At 36.0% G+C, this 16,985-nt stretch overlaps 1 protein-coding gene across 3 annotated transcripts in view; it reads left to right on the top strand.

Moving 5' to 3' along the window:
• HSD17B4 (hydroxysteroid 17-beta dehydrogenase 4) overlaps positions 1-14,420 on the top strand; it is a 90,774-nt gene extending 76,354 nt beyond the window's left edge. For 2 of the 3 annotated variants that reach the window (XM_032627898.1, XM_032627900.1), the window contains exons 23-24: positions 4,750-4,877; positions 13,718-14,420. In XM_032627898.1, the coding sequence (XP_032483789.1) occupies positions 4,750-4,877; positions 13,718-13,807 (218 nt within the window). In that variant the 3' untranslated portion in view covers positions 13,808-14,420. The remainder of the gene's footprint in view (positions 1-4,749; positions 4,878-13,717) is intronic. The other variant, XM_032627899.1, reaches the window with a different exon arrangement.
• The last annotated feature ends 2,565 nt before the right edge of the window (positions 14,421-16,985 follow it).

Below are 16,985 nucleotides of genomic sequence, written 5' to 3'. Positions count from 1 at the left end.
GCTGTTTTGGGAGCTGAAATCAGAATATTGTAGCAAGGTCGTCCTGTTGAGTAAAATCTATAACACTATCTATTATTTATTATAAAATAAAATTTTTTTATTGAGGTATAGTTGATGTACAATATTGTATAAATTTCAGGTTTACCACATAGCGATTCACAACTTTTAAAGGTTATATTTCATTTATAGTTATTATAAAATATATTTCCTGTGTTGTACAATGTATACAATAGATATATAGCTTATCTGTTTATGTATTTATTTATTTATTTAATACATGACATCCCTAGGTTAGTTTGTTTACTGGATCTATACTTTTCTTTTTAATTGACATACAGTTAATTTACAGTGTTGTCTTTCTGGTGTACAGCAAAGTGATCCAGTTATATATATATATATATATATATATATATACACACACACATATACATATGTATATACACATATATATATTCTTTTTCATTATAGCTTATTACAAGATACAGAATACCGTTCCCTGTGTGAAAGAGTAGGGCTTGTTGTTTACCTATTTTATATCTATATGTTTGTATCTGGTAATCCCAAGCTCCTAATTTATCCCCTCCCCTCTTCCTCGTTTGGTAACTGTAAGTTTGTTTTCTGTCTGTGAGTCTGTTTTTGTTTTGTAAATAAGTTCATATTTTGGATTCCACATATAAATGATATAATATGATATTTGTCTTTCTCTGTTTGACTTACTTCACTTAGTATGATATTCTCTAGGTCCATCTATGTTGCTGCAAATGGCATTATTTCATTCTTATGGCTGAGTAGTAGTCTATTGTGTGTGTGTGTGTGTGTGTGTGTATGTGTGTGTGTGTGTGGATGTGTGTATATACACACACCACATCTTCTTTATCCATTCATCTGTTGATGGACATTTAGGTTGCTTCCATGTCTTGGCTGTTGTAAATAGTGCTACTATGAATATTGGGGTACATGTATTTTTTCCAGTTAGAATTTTTTCTGGAATTATGCCCAGGAGTGGGATTGCTGGATCATATGGTAACTCTATTTTTGGTGTTTTAAGGAGCCTCCATACTGTTCTCCATAGTGGCTGCACCATTTTACATTCCCACCAACAGTATAGAAGGGTTCCTTTTTCTCCACACCCTCTCCAGCATTTATTATTTGTAGACTTTTTGATGATTGCCATTCTGACTGGAGTGAGGTGATACCTCACTGTAGTTTTGATTTGCATTTCTCTAATAATTAGCAGTGTTGAGCAACTTTTCATGTGCTTATTGGCCATCTGTATGTCTTCTTTGGAGAAATGTCTATTTGGGTCTTATGCCCATTTTTTTGAATTTTTTTTTTTTTTGATATTGAATTGTATGAGCTGTTTGTATATTTTGGAAATTAAGCCTGTCTATCGCATTGTTTGTAAATATTTCCTCCCAGTGTGGAGGTTATCTTTTCATTTTGTTTATGGTTTTCTTTGCTGTACAAAAGCTTATAAGTTTGATTAGGTTCCATTTATTTATTTTTCCTTTTGTTTCTTTTGCCTTGGGAAACTGACCTAAGAAAACATTGGTACAATTTATGTCAGAGAATGTTTTGCCTATGCTCTCTTCTAAGAGTTTTCTGGTCATGTCTTATACTTAAGTCTTTAAGCCATTTTGAGTTGATTTTTGTGTATGGTGTGAGGGTGTGTTCTAACTTCATTAATTTACATGCAGCTGTCCAGCTTTCCCAACACCACTTGCTGAAGAGACTATCTTTTCTCCATTGTATATTTTTGCCTCCTTTGTCAAAGATTACTTGACCATAGATGTGTGGGTTTATTTCTGGGCTCTCTTCTGTTCCACTGATCTGTATATCTGTTTTTGTACCAGTACCATGCCATTTTGATTACTGTTGCTTTATAGTATTGTCTGAAGTCTGGGAGGGTTATGCCTCCTGCTTTGTTATTTTTCCTCAGGATTGCTTTGGCAATTCTGGGTCTTTTATGGTTCCATATAAATTTTAGAATTATTTGTTCTAGTTCTGTGAAAAATGTCATGGGTAATTTGATAGGGATTGTGTTAAGTCTGTAAATTGCTTTGGGTAGTATGGCCATTTTAACAATATTAATTCTTCCAATCCAAGAGCATGGGATATCTTTCCATTTCTTTAAATCATCTTCCATTTCCTTTATCAGTGTTTTACAGTTCTCAGCATATGAGCCTTTCACCTCCTTGGTCAGGTTTATTCCTAAGTTTTTTATTTTTTTGATACGATTTTAAAAAGGATTGTTTTTTTTTTTACTTTCCCTTTCTGATATTTTATTGTTAGTGTAAAGAAATGCAACTGTATGTTAATCTTGTATCCTGCTACCTTGCTGAATTTGTTTATCAGTTCTAGTAGTTTTTGTGTGGAATTTTTAGGGTTTTCTGTATCATGTAGTATATCATGTAGTATCATGTCATCTGCATACAGTGACAGTTTTACCTCTTTCCTTCTAATGTGGATACCTTTTATTTCTTTTTCTTGTCTGAATGCTGAATAGACTTCCAGTACTATGTTGCATAGGAGTGGTCATCCTTGTCTTGTTCCAGATTTTAGCAGGAAGGCGTTCAGCTTTTCACCATTGAATATTATGTTGGCTGTGGGTTTGTCATAAATAGCTTTTATTAAGTTGAGGTATGTTCCTTGTACACCCACTTTGGTAAGAGTGTTGTAATTTGTAAGGTATATATTCTAAAACCTTCAAAGGTCTCTAAGTCCAAATATATGTTCTCATTTAACACCTTTCTCTCCCCCATTAAATTCTGTAAAGTATAACTGAAATTTTTTGGACTTTTTCAGTGCATTAATGATTATATAAATACTGAGCTAAAATAATTCATAAAGCTTTTAAAATACATTCTGACACAAAAAGAAAATACATATAGCTTGTTTCTTCATTTCAATTAGGTTACCCATGACCTGACAGGTATCTGTAAACCTAAGGTGATGGTGGTGGATGATGATCCTCCCACAGGAGCCATTTGTAACCATGACTTGAGTCACTGTGGAATGGGGAGTTTCACTCCTTTACCCCAAATTTCTGTATTCTTGCTAAGAACTTCCCCCTTTTAGCCCTCTTCTCTTTTACCAGCACTAGTTATTAGCTTTCCACAGAAAAAATGTTTTATTGCTTCATAAGAGTCATGGCTGTGAAGCAGCACGTAAAACCAAGTGAGTGAGAGGGCAGGTAGACAGCCCTTCATTAGAAGGGCCTTCATTAGCTAACAGACTTATTCCACACTGAAGTATTAAGATGCGTGAGTCCAGTTTTATTCCTGAGCAAGACTAGTACATACAGTGGTCCTTACACTTACTTGTGAAGGATTAAAATCATGTCTGTTGAATGCCAGAGGTTTGCTTTTCTTTAGTCTTTCCTTTCTGCCCTCTGACCCCCGCCCGTTATTCTCTCCCTGCTCCCTCCCTGCCTGCCTTCCTCCCTCTCTTTTTCTACCTTTCTTTTTAACTATACAAATAATACATAAAAACACATTTGTAATATGTGTGCACCAATAAGAACAGAGCCTTTGTTCTTCATGCCTTACTTTTAGTACCTTGTACATTGTCTGACACCCATAGAAGAAACTTAACAATGAAGTGAGTGAATGAAGCATAAAAAGCAAAAAGGTCTTCTTCTCACTCTTACTCCTTCCTAGGTAACCGTCATAGTCATGTTATTATTTTTTAGTTTAGTTGGCAAGATTCTCTGCTTTGGACAATGGGAGTGACTTAATTTTCTCTTTGGAGTAGGGCTTGGCTAAGCAGAATGCATGGTTTTGCTTACGTGTGTGTAGCTTTTCCTTGGTCCTAAATTGGGAGTTTCCTGACACTCTTAGGGAGAGTGATGCAATCATAGCTTCTTCGCAGTAGCAGAGAAAGCACATTCAAGAGGCTGAAGCTGGATGAGTGGAATTACCTTCCTGGATGACTGGTCTCAGTCATATATGAGACAATTAAAACTTTCTAAAATGTAACTTTAACATAAAGCTCTGTTAGAGAGCAATGAAGGCAAATCTAATAGTTTTTCCAGTTACCCAGCCTGTTTCTGGGAGACTTAATCCTTCTGTCAAAAACATTTAAGGGAAAAGATCTTAATTTTAACGTTTCTTCACAATTAGGGCAATAAACATTTTATAAATAAATTATAGCAAACTAATTAGAATACTTTTTAAAATTTAATTTGACTGTCGTTTAATTCATATGACAGAACTTTTGATGAATTCAGGTTTTTGAAAGGTAATTAGAGTGTGCGTTCCCTTCCCCCACCCCAACCAATATGCAGTTGTTTTAAAATTCAGTTTTCTTCCTTTGTTGACTACAGAGTCTTTATTTGAATCTAAAGGCCTTAACCATATAACTTCCAACCACTTAACTTCCTTATATTATTCTACATTGATTCACATTTCAGATATATCTGTTGTGTAAACTTCTTCAATAAAGAAAGACTATTATTGATTTGACTATTTTGAAGATCATATTCTTTATAAAGAGGACATCTCAAAAAATCAAGGATTTAAAATTTTTTTCTAAGTGATAGGTAATATATAATGTATTGGGTTGGCCAAGAAGTTTGTTCGGGTCTTCCATATCTTACAGAAAAACCCAAACGAGTTTTTGGCCAACCCAATAGAATAAGTACCACAGTAACTTGGAAACTATAAAAATGTCTGCATTTATTTGGTTTATTTTATTCTCATATTGTGAAGAAAAAAATGACAGACATTTGTTTCTTCCTATTTTTCCCAGCTATTGACCTAAAAAATGGTTCTGGAAAAGTGTATCAAGGCCCTGCAAAAGATTCTGCTGATGTAACCATCACGCTTTCAGATGAAGATTTCATGGAAGTAGTCTTGGGCAAGCTTGATCCTCAGAAGGTAAAGTTCTTAAAATGTTCATTTATTTGTCATTATTGCTTCCTATTTGACAATTGCAGTTTTTTGGCTGACTCCAAAATTCTGACTTACAAGACAGATATCTTGCAACTCTGAGGAAAGACAGAGTTGATAGCAGTATTCAGATTGACAGCTCATATATTTTTCTAATGGAGTTTTTCAACTGATTTTTAAAATTAAATTTTTAGATGGAATTCTTTAGCAGATAAACAATGTAAAACCCACATCTAGACCTTTTAATATATTGTTAGTTCAGAGTTGAAAAACCATATGATATTTCATAAAATTAGACATTCTTTCCTGATATATAAAATTAACAACTTGTCTTAATCGTCATTGAAAACTGAAAATAGAAGGATGGAACATAATAGCCAGTGTCTTACTGAAGGTAAAACATTTAGAGACATTTCAGTGGAAAATCATGATTGAAACAAGAGTGCCTTTGCTGGCCATTATGAGGTAATATTGTTCTGAAACCTATGGCTAGTCCACAAACACACAAAATTAGATGTAGCAATTTGAATGGAGTAGAAAACATGAATGATTATGTAGCTAGAAATCCCACGAGAATCAACTGATTGATTCTTAGACCAGAAGAGTTCAAACAAGTGGTTGAATGCACAATAATTATTTAAAAATAGCTTTCACATAGCAGCAAAACCAACTAGAGGGTATAATTTAAAAAATTTGTTTGTAATCACTACCCAAACTACAAAGTACCAACGACTACCCTAACAAGAAAAAGCACAGGGCTTATTCGCAGAAAACTGCAATTTTACAAGGAACAGAGCAATTTGAATAAGGGAGAAAATGTTCAATTTTCCTGGATAAAAAGACTAATTTTAAAAGAATTGTAAAGTAGTATAGTGGTTAAAAATACGTTCTTTGGCATCAGATAAATCTAAGTTTGAATCTTAGCTCTGCCACCTACTCTCTAAGCCTTAATTTTCTCATTGTAAAATGAATTGTGATAATCCCATAGGATTGTTATGATAACTAAATCCAATAATATACATGAAGAGCTTAGAATAATGCGTGGTGCTGAGTGAGCCCTCAGTTAATTCCTTCCCAGGAATTTATTTCGTACCTCGTTTTATTCAGGTGCTAGATGTGGCTGAACAAGACAGTGCCCCTTCTGGGTAGAGCTTAGTTCTAGAGGGAAATGGAAAAGAAGTATAATTTCAGGTATGAAGAAAAATAAGTCAGAGTAATGGGTTATCGCAGTGGTTGGCAAACTTTTTCTGTACAGGGTCCCCTAGTAAATATATTCTAAGCTTTGCAGGTCGGATGGTCTCTGTTGCACCTACTCAGTTCTGCCATTGTAGAGTTAAAGTAGCCATGGATAATATGTAAACAAATGGATGTGGCTGAGTTCCAGTAAAACTTAGTTTACAAAAACAGGCAGCAGACTTGTTTTGGCCCCTAGGCTGTAGTTTGCCAACCCCTGGATTAGAGTGTAACAGGATAGAGGAACTATTTTAGATCGGATTGTCCAAAAATGCTTGACAGAGACCTGAACAAAGTGAGAGAAGGAGCCATAAGGCTAAAGAAACAACTAGCACCAAGGCTGGAGGCACCGGTAGCTCAGCTCATTGGATACTATAACTGTGAGGAGGCCAGTGGGGAGACAGGCAGGAGGCGATCAGGGAGAGGTAGGCATGGCATAGATCACACAGGACCTTGTAGATGTTGGCAAGACAGTTTAGATCTTGTGTGATAGGAAATATTGAGCTGTGGAGTGACATCTGATTTTTAAAGGTCATTGTGGCTGCTGAGTGGCTAATTAAGAGTTCTTTTTTAAGATATATTTGAGGTGCTTATACATAAAGATTAAATGTAGGATTTACAGAAACATTTATATAATTGCTAGGAATATCAGACCTTTTGGGGGGGAATGGATTATTCAGTGAATGGTACTGGGCAGTTGCATAGGAAATGGTAGTGCTTTATGTCATTCCATATACCTTAGTCAGTACCATATAGGATGGAATTAAATGTAAAAATATTAAAGCAGAAGCAAAACTTGATGAAAACCTAGGTGTTTATTATTCTTGGTGACAGTCCTTAGAGAAGTTCTAATTTAATATTAGGGGTTTTCTAAACTCATTTTGCTCAATTACGTCCTGCCTCACCTCAGTGCTATCTGTCATCACTATTCTTCAGTTATTAAAGACCTTATATCCCAGTGTACAGTCTCTCTCTCTCTGTCTCTCTCTCTGCATCAACTCTTGTCAACCTTGATGGCTTCCTTCAGGATTTGTAAAAGTGACTTCTCTAACAGATGACTCTTAGTTTATTGATATTATTTCTAATTTTACTCCATTCTACATCAGCTTTTGTCTTTATTGGGAGCATAATATGTACAACTTCCAGTATCTGTTACAGAACATCTCCATTTTCCAATGCCGTCACCTACAGTTTCATTAACTTGTTTTGTTATTCCTGCTACTGCTGTTGAGCTTCACAGAGACCTCCGGTTTGTTGACAACACCACTTTCTATCCATCAGCTCCCTTCTGTCTTCTCTTCTTGTTCAGCTTAGATTCCATGGTCCATCGGAGTATCTCCCTTGAAAATACCCTCATCTCCCTTGTACCTCTCTCATCTTATTTGCCTGGAAAACTCCACTCTATTTTAACCCTACTCTCTGCCATCTTTGCATCTGTACCTGAATAGATGAAGACGCCAGGAGAAAAGCCATACAACTAGACAAGTTGGCTTCCCTTTAAAATTTTGATTAGAAGTCTCAAATAGTCTCTACACACCGTCTAGCAATCTTACTGTGATTTTCCACTAAGCCTCCATTCCTGTTGTCTGAGATGAGTATTTCATACCTGTCTTCTCAAAACTCCCCCATGCCTACCTCTCTTTCATTTTCAGCTGATGATCTTTCTCATGTTCTTTGGGAGAAAAAAAAGACTTTCAAATGAAAATATTCACTTTCCCATCACCAGATCTATTTCGTCAGCATCTGCACCTGTCTTCTTTTCTTCCTATACATTACACTGAAGGAAGTCTCCCTCTTCCTGTCAAAGACTTCTTCACTTCTCATCCAGGTATCTACTCAAAGTCATTGCTTCTTCTCCTTTCCACTTTTTTCTGCATCATTCTCTCCTATTCTACTACATAATTGTCCTACAGCGTAGAGGCAAGCTAACATCTTGATTTTAAAGCAAACACTCTGTCTTGATATCAGATCCCCATCCAGCATACCATATCATTTCTCTGTTCCTTTTCACAAAAGAATTGTCTAAACCAGCACTGTTGAATTGACATAGAATGTGAGCCACATAAGTAATTAAAAATTTTCTAGTAGCCACATTAAAAAAAAGGTTACGAATAAACTCACAATGGCTTAAAGACTTGAACATAAGATGTGACACCATAAGACTCCTAGAAGAGATCATGGGCAAAACATTCTCGGACATAAATTGTTCCAATGTTTTCTTAGGTCAGTCTCCCGAGACAATAGAAATAAAAACAAAAATAAACAAATGGGGCCTAATCAAACTTACAAGCTTTTGCACAGCAAAGGAAACCATAAACAAAACGAAAAGACAACCTACAGAATGGGAGAAAATATTTGCAAATGGTGCAAATGACAAGGACTTAATTTCCAAAATATGCAAACAGCTCATACAACTCAACAACAAAAAACAAACAACCCAATGGAAAAATGGGCAGAGACCTAAATAGACAGTTCTTCAAAGAAGAAATACAGATGTCCAACAGGCACATGAAAAGGTGCTCTACATTGCTAACTCTTAGAGAAATGTAAATCAAAACTACAGTGAGGTATCACCTCACCCTGGTCAGAATGGTCATCATTAAAAAGTCTATAAATAACAAATGCTGGAGAGGGTGTGGAGAAAATAGAACCCTCCTACACTGTTGGTGGGAATGTAAGTTGGTGCAGCCACTGTGGAAAACAGTATGGAAGTTCCTTATAAAACTAAAAATAGAATTACCATATGATCCAGCAATCATGCTCCTGGGCATATATCCCAACAAAACTATAATTCAGAAAGATTCATGCACCCTTATGTTCATAGCAGCACCATTTACAATAGCCAAGACATGGAAACAACCTAAATGTCCATTGACGAATGGATAAAGAAGATGTGGTGTATACAATGCAATACTACTCAGCTATAAAAAAGAATGAAATAATGCATTTGCAGCAACATGGATGCAACTAGAGATTATCATACTAAGTGAAGTAAGTCAGAAAGAGAAAGAAAATACCATATGATGTCACTTAAATGTGGAATCTAAAATATGACACAAATGAACCTACCCATGAAATAGAAACAGAATCATGGACATAGAGAACAGACTGGTGGTTGCCAAGTGGGAGGGGGTTGGGGGAGGGATGGAGTGGGAGGTTGGGGTGAGCAGATGTAAGCTATTATATATAGAATGTATAAACAACAAGGTCCTACTATATAGCACAGAGAACTGTATTCAATATCCTATGATAAACCATAATGGAAAAGAATATATAAAAAAAAAGAATGTATATATATGTATAACTGAATCACTTTGCTGTACAGCAGAAATTAACATAACACAGTAAATCAACTATACTTAAAAAAAATCAAAATAAATTAAAACTTGAAACAGGTAAAATTAATTTTAATATATTTTATTTAACCTAATACATTCAAATATTTTAACATGTAATCAATATTAAATATTAATGGGATATTTTATATCCTTCTTTAAAAAAAATCTTTAAAATCCAGTGTGTATTTTATACTTACAATACATCCTAGCCAGGGCTAATCATATTTCAAGTACTCAATAGCTGCATGGGCTAGTGGCTACTTTAGTGGGCAGCAAAAGTTTAAAAATTCTGTCTTGACTGCTCTTCTGCCTTCTCTTATCTGACTTCCACATCTGTTACTCCACTGATAATGTTTTTGTGAAGTTCTTGTGATAACCTATATTGCTAAATCCAGTAAATATTTCTCTATCTACATCTTTCTCAGGCTTTCAGTAACATTCAACTCAGTTAACCACCAACTTCTTGAAATAATCTTATCCCTTGGCTTTCATGATACCTTATTCTCCTGTTTTGCTTTCTCCACCTTTGGCTCTTCCTAATCACCTTTGGTGTTGTCCTCTTTTACCCCCAACTGTTGAGTTTTGGTGTTTCTCAGGGCTCATTTCAGGGCTCTTCTCTAACTAACACTCTTCTTAAATGAGTCCATCCATCCTGTGGTATTTAGAGTCATCTACATGCTGACAACTTGCAGATTTAAATGTCTCACTCAGCATCTTCTCTGAGTTCCATAGTGGTATAACCAGCTCTTCACTTGTGTCTCTGATGGCACATCTTACTATGTCCAACTTTGAACTTGTGATTGAGCTTTTTTCCCCCATTCTTTTTGTTTTCAGGAAATGGCACCATGATCTATCTACCCAAATTAGTATGCTCAGTAATGTAAGAATTGTCTTGGCTTCCTTCTTCACCGCTATCCTTTCTGTCCTTAATCCTGCTTGTTCTTTCTCCAGAACGCATCTTGAGTTCATTTTCTTCTCTTCATCACTAGGGTTATCATCCTGATCCAAGCCTCCATCATCTCTCACCTGGCTTCCTGACTGGTCTTAGTGCTTTTAGTCTTGCTTTTCCACCAATCTGTTCTCCATACAGGAGCTGGAGTAATCTTTTAAAACTGTGAATCAGATTATAGGTCATTCCACCTGATAAAAACCTCCAAGATTTACTTTTGCACTTGGATAAAATCCAAGCTACATGTTATTATATTGTATGTGAAGTTTCCCTTGCTTATCTTCCCAGCTTCATCCTGCACTGCTTGCCTCATCACTTACAATGCTAATTCAATTTACGTTGCCTCTCCTCTTAGTTCCTTCCCATCAATGTTTACCCCTTCAATGTCTATTTATTTGCCTTTTCTGGAATTTCTATTCCCATCTTTTTGCATGGCTGGCTTTTGTTTCATCCAAAGTAGTTCCCTCCTATTATATTATCTAAGTAGCCTCCTTCATAGCATTTATAACAGGCTTTAATTACTTGTTTACATTTTACTTTTTGACTCTCCTACTGTAATGTTAGCTCCATGAGAACAGGGAGAGATGTCTCTTTCCTAGCATAGAATATTGCCTAGTGTAATGTAGATGCTCAATTAATACTTGAGTAGATTAAAGCAAGGATATAAGGAACATAAGGAACATAAGCTCAATAGCAGTAGTTTAGGCTACGTAGAAATTAAAAACTTCTGCATGTCAGACTCCATAAGATGTGCCATAAACCTGGGGAAAAATAAAATGATGATACATAGTATATTGGTGTTAATAACCTATAAAAATTCTGGACAACACAAAGACCTCAATATAAAGAATGGGCAAATGACATGAACCAGTAATTAATGAAAGAAATAGGTATGACTAACATACATGAGAAAAACTATTAATTTTTCCCAGTATCTAAAACATGCAAATTAAAGCATGTCATTTTTGCCTCAGATTTTCAAAGATTAAGAAAGCAGTATTATTAAGGTTGGGATAAGGGGATTCACACGTAGCTAGAAGGAATATTAATTTAACAGTCTTTCTGGAAAGCACTATGGCAGAGTTTCACTGACTTTCTTCCTTTATGGCCACTTACTGCCTCAGCACTTTTTGCGTGGCACTCCTAGGCCAAAAGAAATACCTAATGGTTCAGTTTATTAAGTAGTTAGATCCAAACAAGGGTAGTTTTCATGTTGTGTTTGACCAATGTCACTGTGTTTCCTTCAAAAATTTAAAATATTCTGTAGTGTCTGTTGGAGTTTGGTGTAGTGCCCCAGTGCACTGAGGTGCACAGTTTGGAAACTGTGGTGATATGGAAGCATGGTCAAGAAACTTATTTAAGAAACGCCATGATTTAGTAATTCTTCTTCTAGGAATCCTAAGAAAACAGATAGGAACAAAGATTTATGTACAAAATTCTTCCACTCAAATAACAACCATCAAATATTGGTATATTTACTTCAAGGAATTTGTTTTGTTTTGCTGTACGCGGGCCTCTCACTGTTGTGGCCTCTCCCGTTGTGGAGCATAGGTTCCGGACGCGCAGGCTCAGCAGCCATGGCTCACGGGCCCTGCTGCTCCGCGGCATGTGGGATCCTCCCAGACCAGGGCACGAACCCGTGTCCCCTGCATCGGCAGGCGGACTCTCAACCACTACGCCACCAGGGAAGCCCGGAAGTTGGTGTTTTTATTTTAGGTTGTAAGTCCCTCTCAGACTGTAGCACTTGGCAAGCCCGTCTAAGAACTGACTCTGCAGGAGTCGCAGACCATCATTTCTGTAACTGTACCGTGAAAGCTGTCTTAGTTTTAAAATTCCAGTCTCTAGTTTGAATGCTTAGCACTTGAACCTGATTGAATGAAATTCTCCTGCAGTATTTTTGGGATAAAAAGTTTGAGCAGTTTTTGCTTTTCCTGCAGTTGGTAAGGATTCACTTCTGAAATTAAGTTGTTGCTAGTTAATAAGCAGGAGATATTATTAAGCAGAGAACACCCGTGTTTAGTCCTGGCCCACTTTTTGTTGGCTCTGTGGCCTTGAGTAGGTTTTTAAGCTTTTGAATTTCTCTTTTGCTGATATGCCCACTTCAGGTTGATGGCTGTGCTTCTCAAGTGATATTTTATTTGTGAGGCTGCTTTGTAATGTTACATGTACATGGATATTACTATTTTTTCAATCTAGCTAAAAATCTAGAGACTTCTTTTTCACTTCATATTCCGTATGTTACTTTCTCAGTAAGCTATATTGTGTTTTATCATTTTAATCTTACTGATAGGGAACTTGACACCGGGGGGGAGAACTTGCACAAGTTTCTATTGTCAGGTCAGAAAAAAAGTGGTACAGGAGCTCTTAATGTTTTGACATTATAGTCTTTTGCTTGGTAATAGTGAGCTTAATAGCTCCTTCCACATGTCGAATGCTAGGCTAAGCTCTTTTCACACTGTTTCATTTAACTCATACAACAAAGTGCTATTTAGCTGCTGTTGTCATGCCCTTTATAGATAAGGAGGCCAGAGCTCAGAGAGGTTAAGTAATTTGTCCAAGCTCACCTTGCATTTAGTGGCAGAGCCTAGATTTTAACCCAGGCATTCTGATGCTACAGCCCAGGATCTATTCACTACTTTGTTACACTACCTTATTTTGCCATTATATGGCCTTCTGTTTCATGAAGATATAATAAATATTTAAATCTACTTTTGGAAGTTCTGAACTCAGTGTTTTTATTGTTAGTAATACAGTAAAGCCTTTTATTCATATGGTCTTAAATTCACATTTAAGAATATAGGCTAGGGCTTCCCTGGTAGCGCAGTGGTTGAGAGTCCGCCTGCCGATGCAGGGGACACGGGTTCGTGCCCCGGTCCGGGAAGATCCCACATGCCGCGGAGCAGCTAGGCCCGTGAGCCATGGCCGCTGAGCCTGCGCGTCCGGAGCCTGTGCTCCGCGACGGGAGAGGCCACAACAGTGAGAGGCCCGTGTACCGCAAAAAAAAAAAAAAAAAAAGAATATAGGCTAAAGCCAGAAGCATAGGTTGAAGCAGAATTCCCAGATCTGTCAATTCAGATAAATTATTCTATGGTTTTCTAAAATACACAAGGAGTCTTTATTTTTTCTTAGATATCTAAAAATACGGGTGTTATCTATAATCATTGAACTATCATTACTAGATAAAAGTTGCCTTTGTTGTCCAGAGTTATTAACTCAGTTGTATTCAGTCTAAGCAATGATCTTTTTAAAAAAGAAATACAATGTGACAATGTAAAGGTTGGTTCTGTCTTTCCCTCTCTCCTTTCCAGGCATTCTTTAGTGGCAGACTGAAGGCCAGAGGGAACATCCTGTTGAGCCAGAAGCTTCAGATGATTCTTAAAGAATATGCCAAGCTCTGAAGGACATATTACGTTATTAATTACAATAGAAAAATTAAATGCTCTCTTCAACTAAATATGCAAAAGTGATTCAGCAAAAATGGTCAAAATTAAGTTACAGGGGAAATTGCTTAACCTTTTCAGATTACAGATCACTTTTCAGATGTTCATTTTCTACTAATTTTTCATGTTATTACTTTTACAAGGAACTGTAAGCTGGTACATGATTATCCTTCTGTTCTTAGACCTATGTCTTCATAATAAAAAACTTTCACTCAAGTCCAGTCTCTTCAGAATTGTGATGGCATTTATAAGTTGTAAGGAAAATGAAATGAGTAGAGGCCACTTTGATGCCTTTTACAGTTTGTTTTGTTATTTTCTCTTCTCTTTATTGATATCCCAATTTTAACATGAATTTTCATATATTTATTCATTTTCATACTTTGCTATGATAGTGTTCTGCTTTAAGGCAAGATAAAGGTCTTTGTGTTTTCAAATAGTTTTCTTTCTTCTCCCTTCCCGTTGGCTGGAAATTCTTTACTTTCATATGATGCTTGGAAATCTACCAAATATATAACTTTCTTTTTTTCTTTTTTTCAAAATTTAACTGTAGTTGAGTTACAATATTATGTTAGTTTCAGGCATACAGCTTCAGATTCTTTTCCCTTACAGGTTATTACAAGATATTGAATATAGTTCCCTGTGCTATACAGTAAATCCTTGTTGTTTATCTGTTTCATATATAGTGATATGTATATGTTAACCCTGTGCTCCTAATTTGTCCCTCTCTCTCTCCTTTCCCCTTTGGTAACCATAAGTTTATTTTCTATGTCTGTGAGTCTGTTTCTGTTTTATAAATAAGTTGATTTGTATTATTTTTTTAGATTCTGCATATAAGTGATATTATATAATATTGTCTTTCTCTGTCTGACTTCTCTCGGTACGATAATCGCTAGGTCCATCCATGTTGCTGCAAATGGCAATATTTCATTCCTTTTTATGGCTGAGTAGTATTCCATTGTGTATATATTCACATCTTCTTTGTCCATTGATCTGTCGACAGACATTTGGGTTGTTTCCATGTCTTGGTTATTGTGAATAGTGCTGCTATGAACATTGGGGTGCATGTATCTTTTCCAGTTTGAGTTTTTGTCTTTTCTAGATATATACCCAGGAATGGGATTGCTGGATCATATGGTAACTCTATTTTTAGTTTTATAAGGAACCTCCATACTGTTTTCCATAGTGGCTACACCAGTTTACATTCCAATCAACAGTTTACAAGGGTTCCCTTTTCTCTACATCCTCTCCAGCATTTATTATTTGTATACTTTTTGATGATGGCCATTCTGACTGGTGTGAAGTGATACCTCATTGTAGTTTTGATTTGCATTCTCTAATAACTAGTGATATTGAGCATCTTTTCATGTGCTTATTGCCCATCTGTATTTCTTCTTTGGAGAGCTGTCTCTTTAGGTCTTCTGCCCATTTTTCGATTGGGTTGTTTGTTTTTTTGTTGTTGAGTTGTATGAGCTGTTTGTATATTTTGGAAATTAAGCCCTTGTCGGTCACATCATTTGCAAATATTTTCTCACAGTCTGTAGGTTGTCTTTTCATTTTGTTTATGGTTTCTTTTGCTGTGCAAAAGCTTGTAAGTTTGATTAGGTTCCATTTGTTTATTTTTGCTTTTATCATAAATGGAGTTTTTATCATAAATGGATGTTGAATTTTGTCAAATGCTTTTCTGCATCTATTGAAATGATCATATGATTTTTATCCATACATTTTGTTAATGTATGGTGAGTCACGTTGACTGATTTGCAGATGTTGAACCATCCTTGAATCCCTGGGATAAATGCCACTCAGTCATGGTTATAATCCTTTTATGTATTGTTGAATTTGGTTTGCTAATGTTTTGTTGAGGATTTTTGCATCTGTGTTCATCAGTGATATTGGCCTGTAATTTTCCTGTGCCATTCTTGTCTAGTTTTGGTATCAGGGTAATACTGGCCTTGTAAAATGAGTTTGGAAAAGTTTTCTCCTCTTCTAATTCTGGAAGAGTTTGAGAAGGATTGGTATTAATTCTTCTTTGAGTGTTTGGTAGAATTCACCTGTGAAGCTGTCTGGTCCTGGACTTTTGTTTGTTGGGATATTACTAATTCAGTCTCCTTACCAGTAATTGGTCTGTTCAGGTTTTATATTTCTTCATTATTCAGTCTTGGGACATTGTGCATTTCTAGAAATTTGTTCATTTCTTCTAGGTTATCCTATTTATTGGTGGTATTCATAGTAGTCTCTTGTGATCCTTTTAATTTCTGTGATATCAGTTGTAACATTTCCTCTTTCATTTCAGATTTTGTTTGTGTTTTCTCTCTTTTTTTTCTTGGTCAATCTAGGTAAAGTTTTCTCAATTTAGTTTGTCTTTTTAAAGAGCCAGCTCTTAGTTTCATTGATCTTTTCTGTACATTTTTTTAGTCTCTGTTTCCTTTATCTCTGTGCTAGCATTTGCTATTTTCTGTCTTCTACTAACTTTGGGCTTCATTTGTTCTTCTTTTTCTAGTTCCTCGAGGTGTGAAATTATGTTGTTTGAGACTTTTCTTGTTTCTTAATATAGGCATTTATTTCTATGAATGTCCCTTTAAGAACTACTTTTACTGCATCACATAAATTTAATTTAGTGTGATTCATTGTTATGCCAGTTGAATTTAAAAAAACCAAATGGCAGTCTTTTAATGTTTGTCTTTTATAGTTGCGCTTGGAACAGCTTAGTGTCCTTCCAAATAGAAATAGCATAGTAAAGTTAATCAAATGCCACTACATATTAATGAATGAAATTGTTGATTATATACCCTAGATGCTTAAAGCATATTAAGAAAGTGACCTTTTAATTACCTTACTAACCCATCTCTGTCAATCTTAATGGTCAGAGAGCTACTGGTATCCAGATTTAGTAGCTTCCTATTAGTCCTCATGCTCCTTAACCTTTTTGTAATATTTAATATTATACCATGTTGCGTACCATCATGTTGAGTGCACCATCTTTTTTTTTTTTTTGCGGTACGTGGACCTCTCACTGCTGTGGCCTCTCCCGTTGCGGAACACAGGCTCCGGACGCGCAGGCTCAGCAGCCATGGCTCACGGGCCCAGCCGCTTCGCGGCATGTGGGATCTTCCCAGACCAGGGCATGAACCCATGTCCC

Source organism: Phocoena sinus, chromosome 3, assembly GCF_008692025.1.
Source record: "Phocoena sinus isolate mPhoSin1 chromosome 3, mPhoSin1.pri, whole genome shotgun sequence".
NCBI classification, from domain to species: domain Eukaryota; kingdom Metazoa; phylum Chordata; class Mammalia; order Artiodactyla; family Phocoenidae; genus Phocoena; species Phocoena sinus.
The sequence above is the reverse complement of the archived record's forward strand: the minus strand, read 5'-3'. Positions and strand labels throughout refer to the sequence as shown.